This window comes from Falco cherrug, chromosome 4 (genome assembly GCF_023634085.1).
Source record: "Falco cherrug isolate bFalChe1 chromosome 4, bFalChe1.pri, whole genome shotgun sequence".
Classification (NCBI taxonomy): Eukaryota; Metazoa; Chordata; class Aves; order Falconiformes; family Falconidae; genus Falco; species Falco cherrug.
In genome coordinates, this window is record NC_073700.1 from 70,311,554 (window position 1) to 70,325,960 (window position 14,407).

Sequence of the window (14,407 nt, forward strand, 5' to 3'; positions counted from 1 at the left end):
TTAGTTTCTGCTTATCAAAAGGTATAGCTTAACTTTATTATTCTGCTATAAATATGTAAAGATCAACTTAATAAGAGTTCTCACATCAAAATCTTCTCTCTGCCCCTTGATACTATTTCTACTCACTCTAGCCTGCATAGTTCACCAGCGGTTAGTTCATCACTTGCACAGACCATAACAGCCCAACACGCATTTCTTCTGACTTCTTCATTCTTGGAACACAGCAATTCAACGAGTGGTCTCAGTCCACCTGCATTTCTTAACTACAAAAAAAAAATGAAGACATTGCCACTTACATATTTTGTCTATGCCAGCAAAAACAGCCTGTGAAATTCACCTTTCAAAACATTTAAACCTTGTGGACAAGCTATGCTGGGCTGGTAGAAAGGCCAGTTACGGAATTCTGTGCTTCTGTGAACTCTGCATAGGCTGCAGCTGAGGTGAGATTCAGAGCGGTACATGGCACACATCCCTTCTGGCTCTTGCCTTGCTTCTCAGTTACTAGATTATGGTGTGGAAAATGAAGAGACTATGCAACCCAAGACTGCCATGGAGACTTACACAGCTTTTTCTGTGTTCTGTTGCCTCCTAGCAACTAATTTACATCACAATATATTTGAATTTTTATTGTATTGTATGTATGACAATCTTATTAACATCCTATTCTCTTGTGTGCTACAGTATCTTTGCTATACACGCTGGAGGAAATATCGCTTATTTGGATTTTTGAGGAGAAAGACATTTTAAGGACACTGAAAGAGGTAGATTAATTATCTATGCCCCTTATTCATGTCCTAATTAACAGCCTTGACCCATGAGAAAACCCCAACTTATGATCTATGAATGCACATAGCATCATCATTATTTATGAACAGAAAATAGTATGACCATTGATAAACAGCAAAAAGTTCAACTTGCTGGATGCCACTGATCAAGGGTTTAATTATATTTTGGGTCTTGTCTGAATTCCATGCATATCCAGTATCTTATTAAGGAAGGTCAGAAATTGCTGTTCAGGACTTGAAAATGGGAAACAGAACAACACTGAGGGAGAGTAAAGAGGACAGAACTTCTCATCTTCAAAGTTCAGCCAACAGTTGCAACTGAAAAAAACCCTCCATGTTTAATGCTCATAAACAGGTGGATTAAGACATAGCACTGGTTAAAACACACTGAAGCCACTGAAAAGCTGTAAAACATTAATGTGGTGCAAAAAAATACAAATTAAAGAAAACCTTTTCCAAGTTCTCACGACATACTGAGCTAAATTCAGCTGAACAAGCCTATGATGAAAGTGAAAAATTAGTTACTATCTAGAAAGCCCAGGACTTTGAGGACAGACGCAAAATACAAATATTCTAGCTAAGTATAACACCAACCTGAGGATCTAGAAATATTATAAATAACCACAGCCTGAAAGAGTAGTGTTACCTCAGTTCTTGCATCAGCATCACAACCAAATGCAGCCACAGTGAATGCTGCTTTGCTTTGCACTTGGCTGCTGGTTGAGCGCAATGGTTCTGCAAGCACACTCATAATACCATGGCTCTGGATATTTATGCGGAATGGCTCTTGCATGGCCAGATTTGTTAGCACTGTAGCAGCATTAGCAATGGCTCCATCTCTCTGAGCATTCAAGGTATTTACCAATGGCTTAATTCCTTCAGCCTCAGCAACAGCCCTAGCAAAATGAAGAAGGAAAAAAATTCTGTTATTTTAGGACCATTTTTTCTTCTTAATGTGCTGTATTTACCAAGTAAATTAGTATTATATTACATCTCAAGATTTTTTATATATATATCTGTATGTCATTTATATATGACTTGGTGTGAAGTTCAAGAGTCACAACATAAGCAGACAAACCAAGTCACCAACTTTTGGATTCTTTAACTTACTAGGACATGGATTCTTTCTGAGGTTTTGAACAAGTGAATTAAATCTTGCATCTTTTCAAAGATGCTGGATTTCTGTATCTTTAGGTCCAGGCAAATGCCTCTGCAGACTCTTATCACCTCTCCCCATAATCATTCTAGCACTACTTCTAATGAGGATTGTAGTGCACAGAGTATTACCTTGTTGTTCTTTGTACTGTCTCTGCAGATTTCTGTGACCAGATACCTAGGTGGCATAAACATGGCACACTGAGCTTCTGCCATTCTTATAAAGTAGTTGCACATGGTGCATTCAGTGCAATGTCGAAATTATTGAGCTGGCTTTATACAAGCAGATTTAGACAGCAGGAGTACAACAGCACAGATTTCAGGGCTGGCTATGACTATGGATCCACATCAACTAGTCTACCGACAGCAGATCCAGTTTAAATATTCCCTCGGCTCCTAGATGACATTGCAGCTGTGGCTGAAGGGTGCTGCCTCTCAGCAGTGCTGGGACAAACACTAGTGTGGCCAAGTTCTAAGCTAGATGTGCAAAACAACCTGTTTGCAATTAAAATTGGGGAAGATTGTTGGGATTTTTTAAAAAATACTTCCAGAAATTTAAGTTAGAGACCAGCCAAAAAAACCCAAACAGCGGGAGAGGCACTACTATGGAAATAGCAGCTTCAGGCAGGAGACAGCAGAACGCGCAGGCAGCTGCACTGTTAGAGGACACATTTGCAAATGACTTAAATCTGACATGCTGCAAAACTGCTAAGTCACATGGGCCTACATCTCAGTCACAGCAGAAGGAACTGGCCTATGAGCACTTAATCTTAACATTGCTGTTCTGCTTCTGGCACTCACCAGAATAATGCCTTTTAAGAGAAAAAAAAGTCAACTTTGTATTTAGTATCTGGGGTAAAGAATATATTCGAAAGCAGCTAGTGACATGGTCTGTAATGATGGTGAACTTTTGACTACAACTCATGCAAACCCTGAAAAGAGAACCTGGCCTGGCTGAGGGGAAACTATTGTGCTCTAACAAATCTGAAAAGGCTTATGTTTCTGGGCTACCACATCATTATGGGTTCTTTGGCTTCTTTGCCATAGGCAAAAGAGACTACTGATACAAATGTAGTTTACATTCTTCAAATGCCATAAGATATTCCATATCTTGAGGTTTTTGTTGACCTTCTTGCCAAAAATTTGCTTTCTACTAAGCACAGGAACTTGTCTATACCATCTTACATTCATTTCAGTGGGATTTTCTCCAATGTCATTATAAACCAGAACACTATAAAAATTGAATTGTCTTCCTTCTGAGTTTGTATATAAAATTTGATCGAATGATTTGAGGCATATGTCCAATTCACTATCTGCTCTTAGTAATTTTACATTGGGATCATCTGTTTGTTAAACAAAAGTTGGCAATATTGTTAGCAATGGAAATGCGCAGATGGCAATTTGAATTTTCCTTGCAACTGCTTTTTATACCCTCTTTTAGTACATTTTGTCTGTATCAAAAACATACCAAACCCTCCCACCTCTATACAAGCATATCTAAGCACTTGAAGAGTGTACATTTTTGTAAGTTTTGCTAAATTTCTCTCAACATATTAATAAGTGAAATCTGGATGTGAAAATCTCACTTTTACTGTAACAGTGTCTTACCAAAATCTAACTAACCTTTCGGTAACTTCCACAGTTACAAAATAAACACAAGTTTAGAAGTATTACATATACAAGAAAGAGTTATGCTATCAAAGACTGTCAAGGCATTGATAAAAACTAAAAAATCTCAGGCATGCTGATAGTCATGCTCTTATGCAAACAGGACAGAAAGCAGAATACATGCCAGTGTGTGCCACGTAATCCCATTACAAGGGCAACATGATGTAGATCTTACTAAGAACTCATTTTAGTGCAAGCATGTACAAACCAGATTTTCAGAGAAATGGATGCAGATACTCCTGAGCATACCTGGAATGAATCAGCAGAGGCTAACAGGGTTTGTTAGTTTGATCCCTGCCATAGCTACAAGGTGATGGCAGCTCACAGGTAGTACTGGAGCATGGGTGTAAGGAAGGCTAGCAGGCAGGCAGTATTTACCAGTTTGGAAAACCAGGGAAAAGGTAGCTATCCCGGGACAAAAGGGGACTAGGATTATTAGCTTGCATGCAGCATAAAGGTATAAGGCCAGTTTGGTGTTGGCTAATTAATCCTCCTGGAGCATCAGTAACTTTAATGCAAGCACTTCAGTTGCTGTTCAGAAGCAAATTCCATGTTTTCAGATGTCTTGCACTGCACTCCTCAGACTGACTTAAATTAGCTGGATTTAACCTTATCTGGGTGTCCTCCTTCCCCTTCTCTCCCTTGACCAGATAAAGAAGGACTGAAAATGTTTTGTTTGGGTTTTTGTTGTGTTTTTCCTATTCCGTTTGTTTTTTTCTTTTCTTTTATTTTATTTTGTTGTTTGGTTTGTTGTTTTTTTTTACTTAGGTAAGGCCACCGTATTTCTAGGTTCTCTGGTTAATATTGTCTTCTCTTCCCCATGAAAATTTTATCCAGATTTCCAGCATCAGGAGTGCTGTAGCTCTATTCAGGCTACTGTATATGTAGAAATCCTGAACATGTTGATTGCACATGTAAGGATCAGCTATACACCACATGTATCACAGGTTTACCAGAAAACATCACATTCATGGCACGTGTAACAATGACATGATGTACCTGCTGGTGAAGTGTGGGAGAGACTCACCATACACACACACAGAGCCATGCACAGAAATGCATGTCCATAAGCTATTAGATTTACAGCATTACACAGCATACACACATACCTTACCCAGGAAAAAACCCCAAACCAACATCAAACAGTTTTTCCCGTACAATAGATACACAGAAATTCCAGGATTTATGGGACAGATCCACTACTCATGAAATGCATCACTGCATCTCACAGGTGCAGTAAATCCAATACTTCTGCAGTACGTATAGGACTTACTATTCCTATACTACACCCAATAATACATGTATTCTCCCATAGGAAATCCAAATAAACATATAGTCCCCAACAGACTGATTCCAGGATGATACACGTAACTGAATGAGGTAGCCAATCACACTATAAGCAGATTTACTGTAATTTCCATAAAGCCAGCAAGTACACAAGTACTTAACAAAGGAGCAAGGTGACAGCTCCTCATGTGTTCAGAGCTGACCTCAGCGAGGTATAGAGCACAGCCAATTTTCTCAAGTGCCACTCAACTTCAAAAAGGTTGAGAACCACTGATTTAGAAGATCATACATATTTATTTCAATCCTGCATTCTACTACTACGCAGATTCATTTTGAATCACAGTTTCATGAGTAGAGTAGCACAATGGATCACAAGGCAAAAATAATTTATGTTAGAAGTGACAACAGCAGGTAATGACAGTTGAAGGTAACCACCACCTTTGAGGGTAAGATTTTAAGAGTGGACACCTGAGGGCAACGCTATGTCCTGGGAACAGAGGTGTGTACAGAAGAGGTTATGAGGGAAGAAGGAAGAATGGGGAATCCATAGTTCAACCCACTCCTACCCCACAGCCTGCTGCAGAACACAACACCAGCACTGTCAGCCTGGCCACGGAGCCCCAGCTGCTGAAGAGACAGCAAGGCCTGACCTCAGAAGGGAACAGAAAGAATTAACGTGCTTAAGTTTTTAAGGTGCTGAAATACTACCACATTTAGAGCTAAGTACAGAGGTCCTCATTCCCTTCTATCTTGGGCAGAGACATACACTGTGTAGTTTTGTAAGTCAGAAGAAGAAGCTTCCACCAGTACTGTCTCTGCCTAATGCATATCAGCGTAGCCTCTCTCCCTGCCTCCAGAACACACTCTGCTCCAGACACATCCTTCTGAGATGGTGCACTTCATCAGTGCTCCTACTACAGGACTACAACCTCAAGGAAGAAGGGAGCCTTGGTTTAGCTGAAAAAAGTATACCCCTTTTGATGTGGAAAAGGAGTAAATGATATAAATCCACAGCTTTTTTCCTCTGTGTCATGTAAAGATTCAAAATACATCAAATTCCCTAATCATGGAGAGAAAAGACTAGGGAAAAGGAAAGAGAACAATGGCAAGCAGAAAAAAAAAGGATGTTGCATTTGCAATATCATCATGTTTTTTTGAGAAATGGAAGCTGAACTACAAACAAAGACACAAACAAGAAAAACCAGACAAGTGGAGAAATCAGAACTCAAAGTTAAAATAATTTAAATGTTATGATCTATAAGCGCATGGTTATGATCATTAGAGTGCCTAACCTAACAGGGTTAGGTGTTTATTTTAACCAGCGTATACATGGTTCAGGGACCCTAAAGACCTTAACCATGCCCCATAGTGAAACACTAAAATTCTGATTACAACTGAATTCAAATTACTGCATTCAAGAACAGCTAAAATATTATTTCTCAAGTGTCATTGGAAAGGCAAACATTAAAAGGTCAAATAATAATACTTAATTTAAATTATTAAATATACATTATAACAAGTTATTTTCTTGAAAATTCTCTAAAAGATCACTCAAGACTCAAAGAATAAACAGTGAGAGTTTGCGAAAAACAAATGTTTTCTTTACTTTTTTTACTGCAAAAAGAAATTAAAGTTGGCAATAAAATCATTACCAAAAATTTTTTGCAACACAAATGTTTTTAAACAGTAAGTTTGGAGATGCATATGAATTTTACTGAACTGAATATTTTGTTGCTTCAGTTGTCTGGGGTGCAATAGGAAAGCTCAGATATTGGTGGTGTGTTCTGGAAACAATCACCAGTAAAAACTGGACCAAAACTCTGTGCTTTTTAAAATTTTATTTTTTAGGATTATAAGCTCTCTGAGGCAAGAACCACCTCTTTGTTGACATCACATCAAGTATAACAGTTGTCACCAATCAAGACTCCTAGCCATGGCAAGAAAGATAATGGATTATTTACTTGGTGAATAGGAAATGGTTCAGCTAGCCTGTCCTTCTGAAGAGAAGGTCTAGCCTAATGGAGAAAGCAACTATCAGTCTCCAAAGAGCTGACAGAAACCGCTGAGACTGCCCCCCAAACCTCTAAGCAATCTTCCATGGAGGGGAGATAGAGGAGAAGAGCAGTGGTACAGCTTCACACCACTGTTTACTCTGGATTATGCTTAATTTACATTAGTGAGATTGACACTTCATAAAATGGTAAAGTATGTTTGGTTTTGCTTCTTCTACCACAACTGAACATAAACTGGTTTATATTAAATTATATTTTTATTCACTTCTATGCTGTTTACTTCCCCCATTCCAACTGAGGATTTAACACAGTTTTGACTCAGAAAAAAATTCAAAATTTTCCTCCTCACAAAGGCCATTGCACTCCTTATGGACTTCATTTTCCAAATGTATTTGCAACTGCATGTTTAATTTCTGTGCAAAATTACCGTGATTGTGTGTGAGGTGCTTAGCTAGCCATTTATGCCTGTGCATATCTCATTTTCATACATAATTGCATGTAAATTATGCATAAGAATTATGCATCTAATTAAACACACATTTTTTAAAATCAACTCTATCTGTGTTAAATCGCATGACTTCTTTTTCACACAAAGCATTTTTGATCCAGCTCTATTACACAATTTCTGACGGAAGGAATATCATAACCAGAAGTTTGAAAAACCTCAGGAAATAGCTTCCTTTTTATCCCTTAAATTTATTAGTATTCTTCATTTGCCTTGTTATGCCACCAGAATAATCACATTCAATAAATGTCTTCTGTATCTACCAAAAATTTCAATTTGTGGGTTAATTATTTTCAAAAGCAATTGACTTGTATATAGACTCTTATATTTTATTTAAAGGCTAGTATTACTTCTGTTTTCTTCACTATACAAGGGAAATTAATGTCAATAGGTTTATTCTGAGTAAGGGAATCTAGCACAAGAGATTGCTCAACAGTTTGGGGCCCCCTTTGTGCTAACACAAAAATACTGATGATATCAACAAACTGTATTATTTTTTCATTTCAGGAACTGAACCCCTCTATTCCATTTTTTAATGACAAGTATCTTGTTAAAACATCACAAAACCAAAACTCAACAAACCTCACTGTACAGAAGCAATAAAACCGTAAACTGTCTGGGTTAGCAGAGACTGTAACACCTGACTCATACACAGAGATCTTCTTATGTTTGTTATTGAATTCATCTGACAAAGTTACACAGATCTGAGTTCTAAAACTTTAAAATATTCCAGGGGCATTGGTAATGAACTGTCTATTCATGACATCTGAGCCTTTCAATTATAATATTATTTGCAACCTTTATTAAGAATTTCTGACACTTCCACTATTATGAGAAAGGCTTGAAATTCAGAGGCAATAGAAAGCTTTTTTGCCTCTGAAATATCCCATGTAGCTTCAGCCAGGGTAAGCACTGAAAAAGACACTATCCCTCTCCCTTCTTTCTGATCCAAGAGGTAGTGCATGCGAAAATCTGTAACTCAGCACAAATGTTGAGAGTCTGGAATCCACATTGTTACAAAAGCAAAGTACCAGGGAACATTCAGGAGTTGCCAGAGCAGCCTTCGTGGAGATGTAAGGGAAAGAAAGAAAAAGCCAAAGCAGGGTCCTCACAACTGCTCATCTGAAAACAGGGACTGAGGCGGCAGTGGCTGTTCACCACTCCAAGCACCAGCTGAGGAAGGACAAGAAAGCTGTGCCAAGGAAGTCTCCCTACACCGTACTCGGACTGTGAAACCTGGCCCCATCTTTCATTTCTGGATAAGTCTTTTCTGGACAATGGCAGCAATCTGTTTTGCCTTGCTAAAGGCTCAAGCTCTTAGGCTGATTCAGAGTACAGAAACTTAGACTTTTAGTTTCCTCTCTTAAAATTAAATCTCTAAGGAAGTACACATCTACTACTATGTTAAGATAAAATTACTGAGATTGTAAAAAGGATTAAAATTACTTGTGAAAGCTTATTTTTACACCCTTGTGTGCATGACAGTCAAATTAGACAACATGCCACAGTCAGTGCACAGGTTAACTTCACAGCAGCGTAGAATTAATTTTGCATGATCAGCCATGAACTTGCAATTCCCTTATATACACTTAAAATAAGTAACTTCACACTATACTGAAATTAAAACTTATACTTAAATAATTTGCATTTAGTTTAGAAATACTCTACAAAGAAAATACGCATGTAAAAGCACCAATACAGTTGTCTGAAACTTACTCAAACATAAAATAAGTCTTGCCACTTTTAATTCATAAAAAGTACAACTCATCTTAGTGCATATCACTGAATCTCATCATAGGGTTACACACTCCGAAAAAATCATTGCAGTTGTGCCACTACATAAAACACAGTTTTCTCTCCCAGGCTTAGGAGTCTCCAGCCAGGAAGAAGAAAGTTTCACCTGATCCCACAGAAATCTACCATGGGAAGTTACAAGTGACAACACACAGGGTCTGAGTGCAATTCCAGCCTTCCACAGCTAAGATAAATAGTGATCATACTGCCAAGGCTTTGAAGGCAGCAGAGTACAAACAGCCCAAAAGATTCTGCTATATCTATAATGGGTAGAACTTCTATATAGTTACCATTATCCCAATTTAGAAGTGTTTTCTGTCTGAAACTATTTTGCATATACTTAGGCTCTCATGCACTTTAGGATGCTGTGACATGAGATTTGTGTTAGATAGAGATGAATGCTCTATAGTGGTCTCTGTCTTCAATATAACCCGACAGGCAACACAGTTAAAAAACAAACAAACAGGAAAATGCATAATGATTTTTATTTTTTTTTTGTGAAAGAGCCGTACTGGGAACAGAATGCAGGTACAGTGTCTGAGTCTATAGAGGGACTTTCCCATACAGCCACACCTTCCCAAATCTAAGAGAGAAAACCAGGAGCTGGCTAAGGGAAACACTTTGCACCTGCCACCAGGGCATGATTTAGGGTACTGTTCATGGGTTGTGCACAAGTCACCTGATGTGACTTTAAAGTCATAGTGGGAATTCATTTCTGAATGACATCCCAGCATTAGGCCTTGATGCAGCTTTTCTGCCAAGGGAGCAATTTACCATAAAACATTTTGCAGTTTTCAATGGAAGTCAATGTGCAACTTGTAAGGAAAAGCTTGTGAGTTCCTGGGTAATGACTGTTTTCTTTTTATTTTCTTTAGAAAGCACCGATCACACTATGGATATACAGTAAGTGAAAGTCAAAACAGGAATCTGTTCATGGCATGAGTTAATTGTTGGTATTTGTGTAGGACTCAGCTGAATGGGTGCTAATGTGAAAGATAACACAACCAACAAACCCCAACAAAATCCCTTTACCTTGCAGCAACAGCAGCTGAAAAATGTAATTTTGTCACTAGGGGTCAGTATTAAAACATACTACCTTTACACAATACAGCTAGTGGCACTCTATTGTTGATTTTCTCCTTCAGAAACACAAACTTATATTATAAAGTAGAACTATTAAACCATAAAAAAAGACAACAACTATACAATGGATTATTACCTATTTCTGTTCTTAAATGTAGCTCTCATGTACTAGAAATGTTTGCTCCTGTCCTCATAAATTAACACATATATTCATGCAAATGTATTATCTTATGTAATATTGATCCATTTATGTGAATTAGGTTCCACCTACAGTCTTGAAAGGGAAACGTTATGACTAAGTTTCCCATTTTCTAATACAGAAGATTACCACCTAGTGATATTACTACCTAATGGTAATAATCATTACTTCCTAACGATAATAACAAAATTTTAACTGTAAGAAAACTGGATACCCATCTTAAAACCAATAAAAATCTGTTGTGGATGCTGAAAATCTCCTTTTAAGAAGGTGAGAGACTCTCACTACAGCTGAGCACCACCCACACGGAGTAGACCGAGGATGTATTTTGGGTCATTAGATCAGTATATGAGTTTCAGTTTGGAATAGATTCCACAGCCACTGAAGTCAAGGGAACAACTCACTTTCTCCTCACTGGGCACTGCCCATAACCAACAAGTTCCCAATCTATCTTCCTAACCCAAACCTACTCCTAAATCCTGGAAATCCTGATATATTTGAGCGAGCATAAATTCAGATGCTGTGATAATGCCTGTAACTGCCTCTACGGACATAATTTTGCCAACGTAAATAGGTCCACCAATTCCTGTGAAGAATTAAAGAATTAGAAAACTAAATAACATCATGCTTGCTGATTTGGCAATTTTGGGGAAGATACTTCACTATCTTGAATCCAGATATAATACTTAGAAACATGTAACATGACACTAATCATAAACCCCAGGAGAAATATTCTGCCGGATCATAAGCCTGTCATGTACCACAATTTCCTGCAGCCCTTAGAAGAGCTGAACAAAAAACATCCCTTTCCTTCTTCCCTCAGATCAAACTCTAACTGAATGCTATAAATTTTGCACTTTAAATAAACAATTTAAAACAAATATTACTGAGACTGTTAATTCGTTTTCATGTCCAGTACAAAGCTCTAACTTTCGTAGCATATATTTTTCTTTAGCAGTAACTCTGTTAGGTGCCCAGAATTCAGACGTTGCCAAATTTATGAAGATACTTATTAGAAACAGCATTTGTGCTATGACAACACTGAAGAAAAGAGCTGGTCAAATTAATGTCTAACTGGTACACTTAAGATCTTATTTGTATGTGTTACTTCTAACTAATATCATAGAATCATAGAATCGTTTAGGTTGGAAAAGACCTTTAAGATCACCAAGTCCAACCACCAATCTAACACTGCCAAGTCCACCACTAAACCGTGCTCCTAAACACCCACCACATCTACACTTCTTTTAAATACCTCCAGGGATGGTGACTCAACTGCTTCCCTGAGCAGCCTGTTCCATCACCTGACAACCCTTTCATTGAACAATTTTTTCCTAATAGCCATCTAAACCTCCCCTGGCACAACTTGAGGCCAATTCATCTTGTCCTAACACTTGTTGTTACTGGGAGAAAAGACCGACACCCACCTCACTACAACCTCCTTTCAGGTCGTTGTAGAATGATAAGGTCCCCCCCGAGCCTCCTCTTCTCCAGGCTAAACAATCCCTGTTCCCTCAGCTGCTCCTCACAGAGTTGTGCTCCAGACCCTTCACGGGTTTTGTTGCCCTTCTCTGGACACGCTCCAGCACCTCAGTGTCTTTCTAACACAGTATTCGAGGTGTGGCCGCACTAGATTAGCTTATCCAAACTACATGAAAAGCCAAAATAATTTATTATACTTTAAATGGGAGAAAATTGGCAGCGGCTGAAGTAAAACATTTCTTCTGGAGTTAGCTGTATAGCCCGGAATAATTTAATTTTCTGTCCAATAGATGGCACTGCTGTTTCTTTGGTTGTGTGTAATTTCTCAATTTGTGCATAAGGTACATTATTGAAGTGTCTACATTTCCCTGTGCTTGGACACATCAAAAATAGACAGATTTCATAGATTCTTTAAAATGTCATTCTGCTATCCAAATAACCGGATACCATTTTCAATAAAGCAAGTTAGTGTTCTGGATTAAAAAAAGTGAAGTGGATGCAAATACCCAGCTGAACGTAATTCTCTTCTTCCCAGAAGTAGACCGCAGAAACAAGTTCCGACACATAGATCAAGGATGGACTCAGAGCTAGTAACATAACAAAGTAAGTTCTTTATCGTATGTTAGAATAAGTACATCGGATTTTAAACTGCACTATGCTTTGCAATTTTATGTTTATTTAGCCTAATTACTAACAAGTTTAAAATGAATTTATCAAATGAATTTACACATCAGCATTAAAATTCTGTCATTACTTTACTATAAAATCATGATAAAAGCATCATCTGAGAGTGTCAATCTGTAAACTAACACCGTACTTTTTTCTGTGTGCTACTGAAGCACGACACATCATCAGCTCTGCAGCAAAAACTTAAATGCTGAAATATTTTAGAAGTTATTTATAGTAATTTTTATGTGTTCTAGTAGAGATCATATTGAAAATCCATTTTGTCTCAAACCATTTGTATGGGACTCATGTTCTCTTCTGCTCTAGATCTTTGGTTAAAATACTACAGGGGCCACAGTCATTCATTAATTTATTTATTTTTGCCAAATTGTGGTTTCTTGGGGACTTGTGTGAAACGACAAGCTGGTCTCTGTCCTGTTCATCGTGAACAGGTGTTCTAATTACAAAACCTCCACCATATTTGACACCTTTATTAGCTGTCTCAGTTGAGAAACAAAGGATTGATTGGGTAGGGGTATAGAAGTAGCCTTTCATTGCTGTGGGGAAGCACCTAAAGGTCAAGGTTAATATACATTAGTGGGGGTAGTATTGCCCATTGCCTATGCTGTTCTTGTGTTATTAATCAGTGGAAGACTTCATCCTTATATAGCTATTGTGGGAGCCTTAATTACACAATTTATTTTAACTTGCATTTCTTTCCAAGTTATATGAAAAGCAGACAACACTTCTTGACCAAATATTCCTAGAACAATGAAAAATCTCCAGAAAAAATTCTGTAATATATACTGTACGAAATGAAAAGGCAAGGTACGCATCCTTCAGTCAATATAATACATGCAAAAATGCTCATGAAATGAAATATGGCAGAGCACATGAATTCAACAAGATTGAATTTTTGGCTGGCTGGTAAAAAGTGAAAACATTTACAGTAAACAGTCTTCCCCTTTACTGTAGCCATTTTGTTCTTGCCACATAAGGTCTACCTGCTACTACTAGCTTTATGATTTAATATTCTCAGAGGGTTTATAAGAAGAATCTAATATATAACCAATAAAAGGGCACTACTCTCATTAGTCTCAATTGGGACCAGAATATTGTCAACATAATTACACAGCAAAGTCACATTATTATAAAAGTATATCAGCATCTTCATTATATGTACATTTATTTTCAGTGGTTTACAAGACAACACACAAAATATTCCAGAACGAAATATGATTATGGTAACTCAATCTGGAATGCATTTTCTGCAAACTATTTTTTTTCCTATTATGTGAATGTAAAATAAATACGGGCCAGACACTCAGTCAGTGAGCTGGAACTATACCAATTTGTACCAGCTGAGGGTTCAACTCTATATATTCATTTATGGATCCTAGTCACACTTGGACCCTTCTATGACTTATTAATGGTTTTGATTTAGAAATGAAGCTTTGAAGTAATTATATAGTCACATGGCATTCATCCAATATACATATTTAATGTAAATTATTGCTTCCTGATTTTCACAGAAGACTTGTGATTAGATTATCTGGTGCTTCCATATTGTACTTGGAGCTGGATTGCAAAGAGAGAGAAGTATATGTAAGCCACCTTTACAATTTCCTGACTCTGCCCAGCAAGAAACAAATACGGACTTCATTATAATGCAGAAGAACAGAGACAGCTATTTCCCTGCCTGAGGTCTCAGAGAATTGTTCTAGCAGTTGAGCTAAACAATGTCCTGACTATCTCCTTGGCAAAAGAAACT

The 14,407-nt window shown here is 37.6% G+C and overlaps 1 protein-coding gene across 8 annotated transcripts in view; it reads right to left on the reverse strand.

Annotated features, from left to right (window-relative positions):
• ARMC3 (armadillo repeat containing 3) overlaps positions 1-14,407 on the reverse strand; it is a 99,020-nt gene that overhangs the window by 17,520 nt on the left and 67,093 nt on the right. For all 8 annotated transcript variants that reach the window (XM_055708341.1, XM_055708340.1, XM_055708342.1 and 5 more), the window contains 2 exons: positions 1,432-1,681; positions 127-263 (listed from right to left, as the gene is read on the reverse strand). In XM_055708341.1, the coding sequence (XP_055564316.1) occupies positions 127-263; positions 1,432-1,681 (387 nt within the window). The remainder of the gene's footprint in view (positions 1-126; positions 264-1,431; positions 1,682-14,407) is intronic.